The sequence below is a fragment of the Pinus tabuliformis genome, chromosome 3_2 (genome assembly GCF_031772625.1).
Source record: "Pinus tabuliformis cultivar Carrire ecotype Pingquan chromosome 3_2, CPIR1, whole genome shotgun sequence".
In the NCBI taxonomy this organism is placed as follows: Eukaryota; Viridiplantae; Streptophyta; class Pinopsida; order Pinales; family Pinaceae; genus Pinus; species Pinus tabuliformis.
Window position 1 is genome coordinate 228,110,400 of NC_142302.1, and position 16,289 is coordinate 228,126,688.

At 40.0% G+C, this 16,289-nt stretch overlaps 1 protein-coding gene and 1 pseudogene across 1 annotated transcript; one reads left to right on the forward strand and one right to left on the reverse strand.

The window, feature by feature from the left end:
* Window positions 1-12,881: 12,881 nt before the first annotated feature.
* On the forward strand, window positions 12,882-13,817 carry LOC149180537 (glutathione S-transferase TCHQD pseudogene; annotated as a pseudogene).
* A 1,295-nt stretch (window positions 13,818-15,112) lies between these two features.
* LOC149180538 (uncharacterized) lies at window positions 15,113-15,457 on the reverse strand. Its single transcript, XM_089413904.1, has one exon. The coding sequence runs from the start codon at window positions 15,455-15,457 to the stop codon at window positions 15,113-15,115; it is 345 nt and encodes a 114-aa protein (XP_089270030.1).
* Window positions 15,458-16,289: the final 832 nt, after the last annotated feature.

Here is a 16,289-nt window from a genome sequence, read left to right on the forward strand (position 1 = left end):
GCTATTGATGATGACCTGTATAAGGAAAGCTACTTGGTGAGGCAGTCTCTTTGTAAAACCATCGAGATCAAAAGAAATCAAATCTGAATCTGTCGGGTCGATGCCACCAATAGCTGATAGAAAGGACTTCCTCTATGAGGGGCAGCTCTGGAGGACTTCTAACGCGGACATAGCAGACGGAGCCTGAGCTAAGTCCTCAACAATGCTATAGTGCTGAGCAGCACGAGCATTAGGGTTATAGGATGACTTTCGGAGTACACCTTTGGGAGGGGGTCGGGGGATCATCTCAGTGCTGGGTCTTTCGATATGGAGAGGACCAGAACTGGACGGAGGAGCACTGGAAGGAACCTCCGGCTCTTTCCCGGCATGAGATGGATAATCTTTCGCTCGAGTGGAAACATGGATGTGGATCGTGCCAGCCATGAAGACTTGAGAACCGAACGAGGAAGAGGGTTGAGATGGGTCGGCCACCATTTGAGTTTGTTGAGAAGAGAAAGGCTCTTTCAACACAGCAGGAGGCCCAGGAGCACCTTTCAATAACCGACTAACCTCAGATCGCCTAGGGCAGTCTTTGGTGTAGTGATCCTCGTCACAGATGAGACAAGGATACTTAGGTTTTCGCTTAGCTCCTTCTTCAGATGAATTTTTAGAGGAGTCCTGCTTAGGTTGTTCAGTCTTATTTTTAGCTTTTCCTTTCCCCTTCCCTTTCCCTTTCGAGGATTTGTCCGCCGCGGTGGACTGAACGGCGTTAACCTCTGAGGTACTTCCAGAATTCGATTGGCCCTGAGGAGCATTTCCATTAGAAGCGTTCTGTTTTTGCTTCCCAGGGTTCGCGGAGGATTTCTTTGACGACGAATTCACAGAACCAATGACTCCATCAACAGATGGTTTTGGTGGAGTTTTGGTCTGTCCAGGCCTCGGGGCATCTGGCAAATAATCATAAAGAGTACCTGACTGAGAGTACACTAAGTCAAGGTACTGAGCTCGTGCAATAGCTTGCTCTTCAGTTACACAGGCTCCCATAGCGATGTCTCGTGCAATAGTGGGGACAAAGGAAGTCGTAAACCAATCGGTGAGGAGTTGATCAGGTATCCAGAATTTGATCAACTGACGACGCCGTCTCCATTCATGGATGTGATCGGATATATGCGTTGCGGTATCCTGCTTGAGAGATGTGAGGAGATGAGTCCCAGTCTCGTACCGAATGGGTAACTGGAAATGAGTAAGAAATGCCATAGCCAACGAGTTGAAGTCTTGAAATGTTCCGCGATTAAGCTCCATGTACCATTTAGCGGCTGAACCGGTGAGAGTTCTTTGAAAGAGGCGAAGTCGGATAGAGTCATCAAGCCATGAGTTCGATGAGCACCAAAGGTGATAAGTCATTACATGAGCTTGAGGATCTTCACGTGCCTTACCATCAAATTTCAGACAATCACTAGGTATTTTAGTTGGAACAGGTGGCCAATACAGATTATGAAGAATCGGATCATTTGTCAGCTTGGACACGTCTGGAAGTTCCAACGTCGCTAAAAATGGCAATTGCGGGTTAAAGGAAATTTTTGGCTGTGGGACAGAAGGAGCACTAGGATTCCAACCAGGTGGTGGTTGCCCCCATGGGTTTTGTCCGGATGGACCTGGTCCAAAGGGACCTGGCCTATAGGGACTTTGCCCGTAGGGGTTCTATCCGTACTGATTCTGTCCATATGGATTTTGTCCATATACGGACAGTTGACCCTGGGTCTGCCCCCCAGCACCCCATGGATTAGCAACTTGTCCTACAGGTGCGGCATACTGATAATTTTGGTAAGGAGTGACCTGCAGTTGTTGGTAATTTTGATATGGGGTAAACTGCGTTTGCCCCTAGGGTTGCTGGTAGCCATAGGTTTGCTGAGCCCCATACTCAGCCTGATAAAAAGGCTGCATCTGATAAGAAGGCTGGGGTCGTGGCCCACCTTGCATTTGATAACTCATTTGAGTTTGAGGCCCAGAGAGATGTCCTTGAACGGGTTGGGCTAGGACCATCTAGCCAGAAGGTTGGCCTGATTGGGTTTGGGATGGACCTGCTTGCCCAGAAGGACGTACTTGCTGGGTGCCAAGTTGTCCTTGCACAACCAAGGGTTGTCCTTGCGGAGCAGATGGTCGAGCTGGCTGGACGGCTGGTTGACCCTGAGGCTGGCCAGCTTGTCCAGAAGGAGGATTAGGGCGGGCACTGGGTTGGCCTTGCTGTGGAACAGTAGGCTGGCCCGTTTGCCCGGAAGGATGACCAGACTGAGCAGTGGGTTGGCCCTGCTACACGTAGGGTTGCCCCCCTTGCCCAGGAGGATGCATAGACTGAGCAGAGGGTTGGCCCTGCTACACGTAGGGTTGCCCCCCCTGCCCAGAGGGATATCCCTGCTGAACTGCTGGTTGACCTTGTGGAATAGAAGTTTGTCCAGCTAGTCCAGAGGGATAACCCTGCTGGAAACCAGGTTGGCCTTGTTGGATGTAAGGCTGTCCTGGTTGCCCAGAAGGGTAACCTTGCTGTATACCAGGTGGCCCCGGATAACCAGAAGGCTGACTCTGATAGGTAAACGACGGACCACCGGCGGCTAAAGGTTGTGCTGGGTAGGGTTGTCCTTGTGGGCCCCCAGATTGTCCTGGGTAAGACTGGCCATAAAGTGGTTGCCCTTGAGGGGCTTGCACATAAGGTGGCTGGCCTTGATACGGCGGTCCTTGAAACTGCCCAGGAATTGCTTGGCCTCCATGAAAAGAATGGGAACCAGAGTCCCAAGCAATGGATAACGGTGTTGAAACCTCAATGAAAGGGTCAAGCGGCAAGGTTTGGGTATACTGGAGATATTGTCCAGTAGAATCATAATAAAAGAGTGGACCTTGCGCATTCGGATCAACAGGTTGCCCATGGGCATCATAAGGCCCTCCTCCTGGAAACGCACCAGAAGAGGGTGGAGCACTCTGTGCAGGGTGGATGACTCTAGGCGAGAGTTCCGGCTGGCCACTACTCACTTGACCGTGAGGAGGGCTAGCACCAGAGTTTGATGATGACGCTGTTACGGCACTGACGACCGGAGTCGAATACGCTACACAAACGGTTGGATTTGTGGGAACTGAGGTAACGGGTGTTTGAAGGGGTCGCGAAATAAAAGGCTCTGTGGTGGCCGCGATTTGAGGATCCCATATAGTCGTAGTAGGCATCCTGGCAGCTATTCTTTCCCTCATCGACTGATATCGTGGGGGGAGTGGAGAAGTAGCTGGGATGGGATTGTCAACATTCGACACCACAGGCGTCTCGCCTATGCTGGAAGATGTCTCATCCATGGGGGAAGTCGACATCGAAGACGAGACACTTGTTGGGGTAGCTGGAATATCGTCCTCGTCAGGCTCCCAGATAGGGTTCCAATCTTCTTCGTAATCTTCGTCGCCGGGGGCACGAGAGTTGATAGGCTGGATACTCGGGAGAATCGGAAGAGTATCGCTTACAACTGGTACCTCAGGAGGGGAAGAAGATGGAGAACCTTGATCACTTGAAATAGGAGTAGACGGGTCAGCCAGGATGACAAAACCCCAAACAAGACCTAAGGGAAACTAAGGATAAAAACCCTACTCAAAACTAACGCACACAAGATCTAATCAGGTAATGTTATCGTGGCCAAATGAATTTTAAGACGCACAGACACAACTTGACCTTTTCATGTTTTAAGAGTCAAGAAAAGGACAAAAGATGACTCTAGTCTCCTTCGAATATTTAATGAGCACGAAGTGACAAGACGCTCACTGGCACCTTTTCATTTAGGGAGTCCGAAAAGGATCAAAAGTGACTACTCTGGAGACTTCTAGGCAAAGGGTTTACCAGGCAATCCATAAAACCGCTTATACACCTTGGCAATCATATGAGAACCAAGGACTTTACGTACTGCAGTCAATCTTCCCGAATGCTGTGTTCGGTGCGTTACGGTTCGCAAGGCGGCAGACTCAGCTTCCTAGGGATCAAGGTCAATAACCTAGTGGGGTCTCCCCTATATACGCGACGGTACGTGGGAGCTCAAATCCGTGCTAGACCACTATCGAGTCACAAGAGGAGGAATCACCCAACCGTAATGTGAAACAACAGTGACTAGGTTTAACGACGCCGAAGCACGTCTCTAGCCTAGACCTCTACGATATGAGTGTTATGTTCCAATGCGTTTTTATGTTCATTCAGTTTATTTTATGGTTGATCTTGAGTTAAGTTTCGGTTTCAGGCCCTACTGTATGATCTCTCACAATTACCTAGATGCAAACTACATGCCAAAGGACATCATTTCGTTCGATGAATTCTATCCATGAGAAGGTTAAGAGTTTTCAATCAAACAAAAATGAACACAACCAAACAAGCAACCTAGTGCAGCTAATGGCAATGAAACAAAACTTTTTATTTTGAGAACACAAATCAATAAAATGTTCTTTTTCCCATTAACTATTGAACGCAAAAGATACTAGTTTGATTTCTTTTTCCAATGGCACTATGCACTTTAAAATGAATTTTGAGAGACAGCAACACTGAGCAAACAAAAGTAAAATCACTCAATGCAAATCACGACAAAAATCCAAAACCCTACAACAGTTCTCCAAATCAAAGGAAAACAAAAAGCTTGAAAAGGCTATGTGATCTAAGCCTAACAAGGTGGAATAAAAACCAAGCAAGAAGGAAAGTTCCCGCAAAAGTAAAGTCAAGCAACAAACGGATCTTTGTGAACGAGCAACTAAACAAAGCCAATCCAGTGAAAACAGGATGGTAAAATCAGGTCACGAGACACAAAAACAAGGTCCGCTCAACAAGACTCCCCAAAGCAAGTTCTCCAATATTCAAACAATGAAAAACAAGTGATAAACCAGGTGAGAAGAACAAGGAATAGCCAAACTAACAAGCCCAGGAGGAAAAATTGAAAAAATTCAATTCTACAGGTGTCAGCGCGGGTGGTGCTCAGCAACTGTGCGCTGATAAGAGACCACGCGTAGCAACAATGCGCTGTCAGTGTGGAAGGACACGGGTTATCCGCGCTGGTTCGATTTCAGAACCGTCGCAACTGTTCAATGAGAAAGTGCGATGACCGCGAGACTCAAGAAACAGGCAAGCGATTCCAGTGCAACTGTTTTAATTAAAAATACGCCGAGGCTAAAAAAACAAGCATAATCAAATAAAAAGCTCCCAAACCAGGGCAAGGGTTCCTTAAACAATTAAAACACTTCCCAGAGTGACCCAGGAAATTCAACAACAGCAGACTAATCCCCAAACTTCAAAGAGAGAGCAATCAAACAAACTAAAAACAAGAATGAATGAAAAAGGACAAAGGCTGGCTCCCCAGCGGAGTCGCCAAATTGTTACGGAGGTAAATCCTCTCTGTGGATAGAGACGATCCCTACTAGCCCACACCGGGTCTAGTGACAATCACACAATGCTACTACACAAGTTCCTAATTGCAAATAAAAGGTAGGCAAAGAAGACCTACTTGAATTCCAACGCTTATGTTTGATGAAGAAGCCCCGTCCTCGCTCCTTTGCTTTGGCTGGTCACAATCCTTCACGATCCTGGTGAATGGATACCTGCAGACATGAAGAGAGATACAAATACAAGCATGAAATCTAATAAAAGCAATTATACATCAGTCAGAAAGGATGTAATTCACATTAACCATCATAAGGACAAATGAGAATGGAACCATAATAGTAGTCATCTATTATTAATGATCAATAACAGAGAAGAGTACAACCAAATGTTCTGACGTCGAATCCTTCTCAAGAGGGTCCAGCCAGCAAGTCTCTTAAGCATTCACCTTTGGAGATAGATTTCCCAAGACAAACTCTCTCTCACACAAGTCACACTTTACAACCTTCCTCAAGCTTTACAACAATCCCACACTTGTCACACCAACTACCTATCAAATGCACACTAGCAGCAATCCAAGCTCTATAAACTCCACACAATCCAAACTAGCTGCTCATGGCAATGGTAGAGGTTTAAATAAGAAGAGGAGCCTCCATGGAGGGCAAGAGGATGAGCTCAACTCCAAGGAAGGTGGGTCAAATGACAAACAGACATGCCATAGAAGGGAGGGCGATACTCACAAGGCCAACAACCAGGTCTGGAGTCATCTGGAAGGTTGGTTGTTAGAACAAATTCGCCCAAACAGGATCAGCGCGGGTACATAACTGGACTGGAGCGCTGACGTCGCAAGGCTATAATAGACAAGTCCATGTCAGCGCGGCTTAATACAAACAGAGGAAGCGTTGGCTCATGAAATTCGACCGGCGCGGAAAACACGCGTGCTTCCGCGCTGGTAGCGCATCAGTTACACTGTAAGCCGCCAGTCAGCGCATATATTTTAATAACAGTCGCACTGATGAAACAAACTTTGGAAAAGTGGGTCATTTGGCCGACTGAGAGAGCATGGGCTTGATTATTTTGAACCCCTGTCACAGTAGAGAGACTGACAGGGAGACAGTGACAAATTACTGCGTAACAAAAATTGTAAATTAACAATTTCAGAAACCTACACCTGTTAGAAACAATCAGATAGAAATAATCAAATAGGGCATGATGATTGAGTTTCCCGTGCCAAATAATGTATGCATTTTTTAGGGAATTTGGCAGTAGCAACACCAGAGCTACGTTGGAGCTATGTTGTGGGTTTCACATTGGGCAAATTAGTATTGTGGAATTTGGGTTTTTCATGAGTATTTTTGTTTCTAGAGAAAACGAATGCCATACATAATGGTGGAGAGAAGTTGTGCAATTACACAGAATGCAATGATAGGTGGCTAAGCTCAACATAGGTCCAATGACCAAGCACTAAAACTATTTAATGCAATGCCTATGCTAGATGAGGTTACATAAAATTATGTAATTTCAAGATTTGTAATTTGATGATATGCACAAAATGGGTAATGCCATGAGGCCCTAAATGTTTTTGCTCAAATAAGCAGATTGTTTCTAAGCCAAACAACTTCAACTTTGGCACCATTGTCAAGGCTTGCATTGGGTAATGCCATGAGGCCTGAAATGTTTTAGGTCAAATGAGGAGAGTGTTTGTAAGCCAAAAAACTTCACCTTTGGCACCATTCTAGAACATCTAAAAGCTCTAAACATCTTACCTGCCTGGTACTTAGTATGTTTTACGGGCTTGGAATTAGATGTTTTTAATCCTCAGGATTAGTTGGCATTTGTTCAGTTGACATATTCACAAACAAAGAAAGGACGTGTCTTGTGAAAACTAGATGAGAGGATAAAATGAAGTATGTCATTCAAAAGAGTAAAGGAATATGCAATAGCCAAAAGTAGTGCTAGATAGGAACGACAAGCGGGGAGATCAGTCCCTTAATATCTGTGGGATGAAAGGACAATCTCGATGATTGTGATCTCCTTTGCAAATGATTCATGGAGATTTAGGTTTGGATGGTGTAGTGTGTGGATTTTCGTCAGATGATGCATGGTTGCCCCCTTTCGTCATTGGCTTCTTCTTCTTCTTCTCCTTCTTTTTCTTCTTCTTTTCAATTACTTGGTTTTTAGTTTGACTAGTTTCACCAATCGAAGAGGAAGAAGGAGAGGGAGAAAAAAACGAAGTAGAAGGTTGGGGGGTAACTCTACTATCATCTGGCTACTGATTTGATTGCTCAAGAATCATGGTGTTTTTAATGACAAAGGTTGAGAAAAGTCATACCGACAGCCCAATTGCAAGCCCTGGAAGGGACAATGTAGCCATATGAGGTGCACCAACATCTCCCCTAGAGGAAAAGGGAGTAGGATTCCCCCAAGGGGAAATCCCTGATTGGTGGACACCATTTTCTCAACCTAAGACCAATGAGGGAACAATGATGTTATTCCGATTTAAATAAATTTTATGACGCTTTGACACAACTTGTTTTTTCAATTTTTAAGAGTCGAGAAAAAGCTAAAGATGACTCTAGTCGCCTTCTATTTGGGTAACTCTAGTATCATTTGGGTGCTAATTTGATTGCTCAAGGATCACGGTGTTTTGAACGATAGAGGTCGAGAAAAGCCATACTGGCGGGCCAATTGCAAGCCCTAGAAGGGACAATGTAGCCATATGAGGTGCACCAAAATCTCCCCTAGAGGAAAAGGGAGTAGGATTCCCCTGAGGGGAAATCCTTGATTGGTGGACTCCATTTTCTCAACCTAAGACCAACGAGGGAACAATGATGTTATTCCGATTTAAATAAATTTTATGACGCTTTGACACAACTTGCTTTTTCAATTTTTAAGAGTCGAGAAAAAACTAAAGATGACTCTAGTCGCCTTTGATTTTTAATGAGATTGAAGTGACAAGTGCTCAGATGGACCTTTTCTTTTAAGGAGTCTGAAAAGGAACGAAAGTGACTACTCTAGAAATCTAGACAGGAGGATTACCAAACCAATCATAAAACTGCAGAATACTTTTTATGGTATGGCAGTCAATCTTCCCGAATGCCGTGTTTAGTGCATTGCTATCGATAGGGCGGTAGACACAGCTTCCTAAGGATAAAGGATATAGCCTATTGTGGTCTCCCAATATATACTCAACAGTACGTGGGAGCACAAGTCCGTACTGGCACTTGTCGTCTCAAAGAGGAGGAATCACCCAACCTACGATGAAAGCGATAGTTACCAAGCTTTACGACGCTGGAATACGTCTCTAGCCTAGACTTCTAAATGTTGTGCGTTGGGTTCCAAAGCGTTTTTATGTTTATTGAAATTTATTTTGCAGTTGATCTTTCTTAAGAAGTTTACCTTTAAGGTTGACCGCGTGATGCAGATTTACAATTCCTAAATATGCAATCTAAGATGATAAACAGCCATTTAATTTATTTTTGCAATGAAAATCCTAGCTACTAAGGAAAGAGAAGTGAAATTGTTTCAACATAGAGCAAGGAGCACACACGAAGATGCACTATCCTAAATCAATTTCCGCATGCATTCTAAATGCAAATTCACATGCATGTATTTGTTTTCCCCTTTTTTAATGTGTGAATGACAAAAAGAATGTTAAGTATAGATCTCAACTATTTTTCTTTCAAAGCGACAGTAGTGATCACAAAATGTAAAATTGTAGATGAAATGGAAGAAAAATTAACAGCTTGACAGGGATACAAGAGAGAGGTTATGAACTGTACAAACCCTTCTTCTAGATGGGCATTTCCGATTATTCTATAAATAAATAACTGAAATTTTTATATGATGGTCAAATCCCTTTGTTTATGAATGATGTTGTTTCAGACTACGTAATTAGACAGATAACAGTGGGCTGTATAAAGTATTCTTACAAATTAGCATTTCCAGTTTTTCAATAACTTGTTAATTGAAATCTAAAACTCCAACATGGCCCTCAAATAGTCTTGAATTTTCAAGGAAAATAAGCATTTGAATGACTTGCAACAATTTTTTTTTAAGTGCCTCCATAATTGTAAGTATAATTTTGTTATGGTGTTAATCCTTGGCATTTACTGAGAGGTTGACCCTCCAGTTTAGAATGAATAAATGCAACACCATAATACCCACTTACTATTAAGCATACAATCTAAACAGTAATCAAAGAATAGATATGAATCAATATACTATACAATAAAAAGAAAAAAAGGGAGTATGGGATAATGGCAATAGAGCCTTAGGCAATCCTAATGTATCTGTAGGGAAACAAACCCAAGTTTTAGTCCAAAATCCCTAACAAGACCCTAAATTCAACATATCCATGTGGATATGAGGTGTGATGACTATGTACAAGATTTCAGGAAAAAGATGTTTGGAAATATTTTGTTTGGAAATTGACTATATTTTGTTTTTGATTTGTATGTTTCGTTAATTTATTTAACAGACTCTCTTTGCAAAAAAACTTAAAACAAAGTAGGCCAAGGCTTTTTTTAGGAAGTGATGCAAAGTATCTGTATTTAACATTATTGTGTGAGTAACCAACATAATCTGTACAGTGCTATGGAAATTAATAGTCTCCGCGGAAAAAAAAAAAACCTAATATAATCCACACAATCTAATCCTCACGGGGAAGGTTTTGCAGGAATTTAAAGGCTTTCTTATGTTATAAAATCCTAAGCTAATATGGGTGTCCTAGAAAATAAGCATATAACCTCTTCCCTAATAGTTAACAAACGCCATGAAGAAAAACATGTTGCAAGGTACAAACACTTGGAAACCTAGGTAGGGACCAACCAGTCTCAATTTGTCCAATTTGTCTATTATATTGAATAATGATATATTGCTACTTTAAGAATAATTCAAAATAAAGAAAAGATATATCAGAGTTTATATTTCTCTCAAAGACATTGATACACCTGTGATCTTTTAAGGCTACAAGAGGCCATGATCTAATGGAAGAAAAAATATGACAACAGTGTTTATATTCCTCTGAAAGACATTGATGCACCCGTGATCTTTTAAGGCTATATGAGGCCATGATCTAACGGAAGACATTACGATACACCTGTGATCTTTTAAAGCTATAACAGGCCATGCTCTAATGGATCTAGGCAACAAAACATTCTGATACACCTGTGATCTTTGAAGGCTACAACAGACCATGATCTAATGGATGGTTCACAACTGGCTTTATTTCATTGAATAAGTTAAGTATAACTCGCAGCAGTATTTGAGAGATGTGAAATCTCTGGTATGCTTCTCTTCTAGACAATTAGCAATCAAATATCATCATATCACTGGCGAGAATTGAATCTCAAAATAATTATTTGTTACATACTGGAACCCATTATTTTTGTTCCATACTTGAACCGATTATTGACATGCAAAAAAATGGACTGATAAATCTACGAACATTCCATTCTAAGATTTGTCCCCTGCTTGATATCAATCACAAAGTTGCAGTAAACAATAGATTTAACATAAGAAGTGAAGAAATATAACACTCTGGAATCTCCACCCATGTATACTATGAAGTCTATGGGAATAATCTTGGAGGAATTGGCATCAGAGAAGAAATCTGGATTTTGAGAAGCAGGAATGAAAGGAAATGATTGACTATTAGGGTTGCACAAAGATACTCTGTTTCCTCTGCCACTATCCGTCCTCCCGGAATTGAATTGATAATTCCAATCTGCATACCATAGTAATAGAACACAATTGTGATGTTGTCATATTTGAATCTCTCAATGTTGGGGTTCTTGACTGTTGTGTATATCGTCACTATAAAACTCAAGGTTTTGCAGGAATTTAAAGGTTTTCTTATCTTATAAAATCCTAAGCTAATGTGGGTGTCCTAGAAAATAAGCATATAACCTCTTCCCTAATAGTTAACAAACACCATGAAGAAAAACATGTTGCAAAGTACAAACACTTGGAAACATAGGTAGGGACCAACCAATCTCAATTTATCTAATTTGTCTATTATCTTGAATAACGATATATTGCTACTTTAAGAATCATCCAAAATAAAGAAAATATATACCAGAGTTTATATTTCTCTGAAAGACATTGATACACATGTGATATTTTAAGGCTACAACAAGCCATGATCTAATGGAAGAAAAAATATGACAGTAGTGTTTATATTCCTCTGAAAGACATTGATACACCTGTGATCTTTTAAGGCTATACGAGGCCGTGATCTAATGGAAGACATTCTAATACACCTGTGATCTTTTAAAGCTATAACATGCCATGCTCAAATGGATCCAGGCAACAAAACATTCTGATACACCCGTGATCTTTGAAGGCTACAACAAACCATGATCTAATGGATGGTTCACAACTGGCTTTATTTCATTGAATAACTTAAGTATAACTCGTTGTAGTATTTGAGAGATGTGAAATCTCTGGTATGCTTCTCTTCTGGCCAATTATCAATCAAATGTCATCATATCAGTAGCGAGAATTGAATCTAAAAATAATTATTTGTTGCATACTGGAACCCATTATTTTTGTTCCATACTCGAACCCATTATTGACATGCAAAAAAATGGACTGATAAATCTACGAACATTCCATTCTAAGATTTGTCCCCTGCTTGATATCAATCACAAAGTTGCAGTAAACAATAGATTTAACATAAGAAGTGAAGAAATATAACACTCTGGCATCTCCACCCATGTATACTGTGAAGTCTATGGGAATAATCTTGGAGGAATTGGCATCAGAGAAGAAATCTAGATTCTGAGAAGCAGGAATGGAAGGAAACAGTTGAACTGTTAGGGTTGCAGAAAGATACTATGTTTCCTCTGCCACTATCTGTCCTCCTGGAATTGAATTGATAATTCCAATATGCGTACCATAGTAATAGAACACAATTGTGTTGTTGTCATATTTGAATCTCTCAATGTTGGGGTTCTTGACTACTGTGTATATCGTCAGTGTAAAACTCAAGGTTTTGCAGGAATTTAAAGGTTTTATTATGTTATAAAATCCTAAGCTAATGTGGGTGTCCTAGCAAATAATCATATCACCTCTTCCCTAATAGTTAACAAACGCCATGCAGAAAAACATGTTGCAAGGTACAAACACTTGGAAACCTAAGTAGGGACCAACCAGTCTCAATTTGTCTAATTTGTCTATTATAGTGAATAACAATATATTGCTACTTTAAGTATCATCCAAAATAAAGAAAAGATATACCAGAGTATATATTTCTCTGAAAGACATTGATACACCTAAATTGTTGATTAACTGTAGCATTGAGGCTTCTCCAGTAATTGAACGCATCAAATTGTGATTTTATAATAGATTACATATTGAATGAAAAAATATGTCCTGTCTCTGAGAATAATTTACCAGCCTAATTTTTCCCTTTCACATTGCTATATGCATCACATTCATTACTGTCGGAAACAACAGTAAGGAGCAGGTCTGTGAATTATCTATTGCAAGGTCTGCGAACTGAAAGGCATTCAATATGATGGATTTTTATTACCATCCCCTTTCACTTGACTGCCAAAAGGTATGCTTGGTGATGGAAGAGAAAAATACAAAGTATAAGCCCCACATTGTGGATCCTTTCAAAGCAAGGAATTTGGATGCAGAGTTTTTCAGGTAAAGTCCTAATGGTAGCATTCCTATACTAATCACTATGGATCAAGTTTTCTGTGACTCACTGACTATGATTCGGTAAGTTTCTTTCACCTACAGAATGTATAATATTTGAATTATTTTCAGAGGCCTTATTGATGTCTATTTAATGATTCGTATCCTATCAATTTTTATTGGTAAACAGGTATCTTGCCAAGATTGGCAAGCCTTTAGGCCATAAAAGGGTAGATCAGAGCAAGGTCTAGAAGTGGCTAGAGAAGATTGATTCATGGAACTCGAAACTCTTCACACTAATTACCTGTCCAAGTGATCACGCTATTCATTTTTTTAGCAAATTCAAAAGGCAAGTTGTCAATACTCGTCTTTTGGAAAATCTTGATTTGGCAGAAAAATATCACAACAAACTTCAAACCATGCATGCCATGGAGGAAATTTTGAAGGATCAGTAGGATTTGGCTTCAAACACGAATGAACTTATAAGGCTACTCAATGAGGCTGAGAAACAAAAACACAGTTTTTGGCTGGAGCTGAGTTTTCTGTGGCAGATTGTGCATTTATCCCTGTGCTTGCCAGAATAGAGGTTTTGAAGTTGGAAAAAGAGTATTTTTGGAAGCATCCTCTTCTTATATATTACTTCGAGCAGATGAAGGAAAGACCAAGCTATCAGACTGTAATAGGCCCATATTCCACCTTTTTTGGAAAGATGAAAATTTTATTGCCTTCTATCTGTAATATGAGCATCAGGAGATTGCTACATAACTACAAGTATGCATGGTATTATTTTTTTGTCCTATGTCTGTAATATGATCATGAGGTTGTTGCATAAATATAGTATGCATAGGATTATTTTGTTCTGCATGATTACAAACTATATAGAACCCTCAACCCCTTAGATGACCAACCAAGCAAGCAATACAATAGTATAGTCGTGAAGCTTGTGAAGGGCCTATTGAGATTTTTATGCTAGTCGTGAAGCTTGTGAAGGGCCTATTGATATTTTTATTCCTGCTATAGAAATTTGGCGAGCTTTGTTGTAAACAGATTCACAGGTGGGCTAGAATTTTGAGGTGGGCTTAGCTATTGTTTAAGCCACCGGAACTATTGATTCCTTTTTTTCTATGGGAATGTTAATTTTCTTTGACAACGAGCATACGAGCTAAGCTTTTATTTGTGAATCTATTATATTTCTCTGTTGTTAGCTTGATTAATGAAAACAATGAAAGACTTGGCAATGGTACTTAAATTAGTCAGCTTTAGGAGCATCACAAGAACTAATCAGTATGCTATATAATTTCGACTTTAAATTACCATTATAGATCTTCTGACAAGTTATTCTAGTAGCATTTTCTAATTAGTGTGCTATGTAATTTCGACTTGAAATTACCATTACAACTCTTCTGACAAGTTAAGCTAACATCATCTTCTAAGCACTACTTGAAGCATAATATCTTCCAGCATATTTCATTTAAAAGATGTGACTGAAGTTGTTATCCGGTATTGGTAATTTTCATAGGAAGTAATCCTTTCAATAGACTAAAGCAAGAAAGAACATAGAAGATATATTTTGTTACTGTTGGGGGATAAAATGGAAAATAAACTCATGGCTTATGTCAAATGGAAGAAAAAATATGACAACAGTGTTTATATTCCTCTAAAAGACATTGATACACCTATGATCTTTTAAGGCTATACGAGGCCATGATCTAATGGAAGACATTCTGATACACCTGTGATCTTTTAAAGCTATAATAGGCCATGCTCTAATGGATCCAGGCAATAAAACATTCTGATACACTTGTGATCTTTGAAGGCTACAACAGACCATGATCTAATGGATGGTTCACAACTGCCTTTATTTCATTGAATAACTTAAGTATAACTCGCAACAGTATTTGAGAGATGTGAAATCTCTGGTATGCTTCTCTTCTGGCCAATTATCAATCAAACATCATCATATCACTAGCAAGAATTGTATCTGAAAATAATTATTTGTTACATGCTGGAACCCATTATTTTTGTTCCATACTCGATCCCATTATTGACATGCAAAAAAATGGACTGATAAATCTACGAACATTCCATTCTAAGATTTGTACCCTACTTGATATCAATCACAAAGTTGAAGTAAACAATAGATTTAACATAATAAGTGAAGAAATATAACACTCTGGCATCTCCACCCATGTATACTGTGAAGTCTATGGGAATAATCTTGGAGGAATTGGCATCAGAGAAGAAATCTGGATTCTGAGAAGCAGGAATGAAAGGAAACAGTTGAACTGTTAGGGTTGCAAAAAAATACTCTGTTTCCTCTGCCACTATCTGTCCTCCTGGAATTGAATTGATAATTCCAATCTGCGTACCATAGTAATATAACACAATTGTGTTGTTGTCATATTTGAATCTCTCAATGTTGGGGTTCTTGACTACTGTGTATATCATCACTGTAAAACTCAAGGTTTTGCAGGAATTTAAAGGTTTTCTTATGCTATAAAATCCTAAGCTAATGTGGGTGTCCTAGAAAATAAGCATATAACCTCTTCCCTAATAGTTAACAAACTCCATGAAGAAAAACATGTTGCAAGGTACAAACACTTGGAAACCTAGGTAGGGACCAACCGGTCTCAATTTGTCTAACTTGTCTATTATATTGAATAACGATATATTGCTACTTTAAGAATCATGCAAGATAAAGAAAAGATATATAGGAGTTTATATTTCTCTGAAAGACATTGATACACCTATGATCTTTTAAGGCTACAATAGGCCATGATCTAATGGAAGAAAAAAATATGACAACAATGTTTCAGTGTTTATATTCCTCTGAAAGACATTGATACACATGTGATCTTTTAAGGCTATAAGAGGCCATGATCTAATCGAAGACATTCTGATACACCTGTGATCTTTTAAATCTATAAAGGGCCATGCTCTAATGGATCCAGGAAACAAACCATTTTTATACACCCGTGATCTTTGAAGGCTACAACAAACCATGATCTAATGGATGGTTCACAACTTGCTTTATTTCATTGAATAACTTAAGTATAACTCGCAACAGTATTTGAGAGATGTGAAATATCTGGTATGCTTCTCTTCTGGCCAATTATCGATCAAATATCATCATATCACTGGCGAGAATTGAATCTAAAAATAATTATTTGTTACATACTGGAACCCATTATTTTTGTTCCATACTCGAACCCATTATTTACATGCAAAAAAATGGATTGATAAATCTATGAACATTCCATTCTAAGATTTGTCCCCTACT

Bases quoted from the DNA above. Each gene is read 5' to 3' on its own strand.
- LOC149180538 (XM_089413904.1), bottom strand. From the start codon at position 15,457: ATGATATACACAGTAGTCAAGAACCCCAACATTGAGAGATTCAAATAT.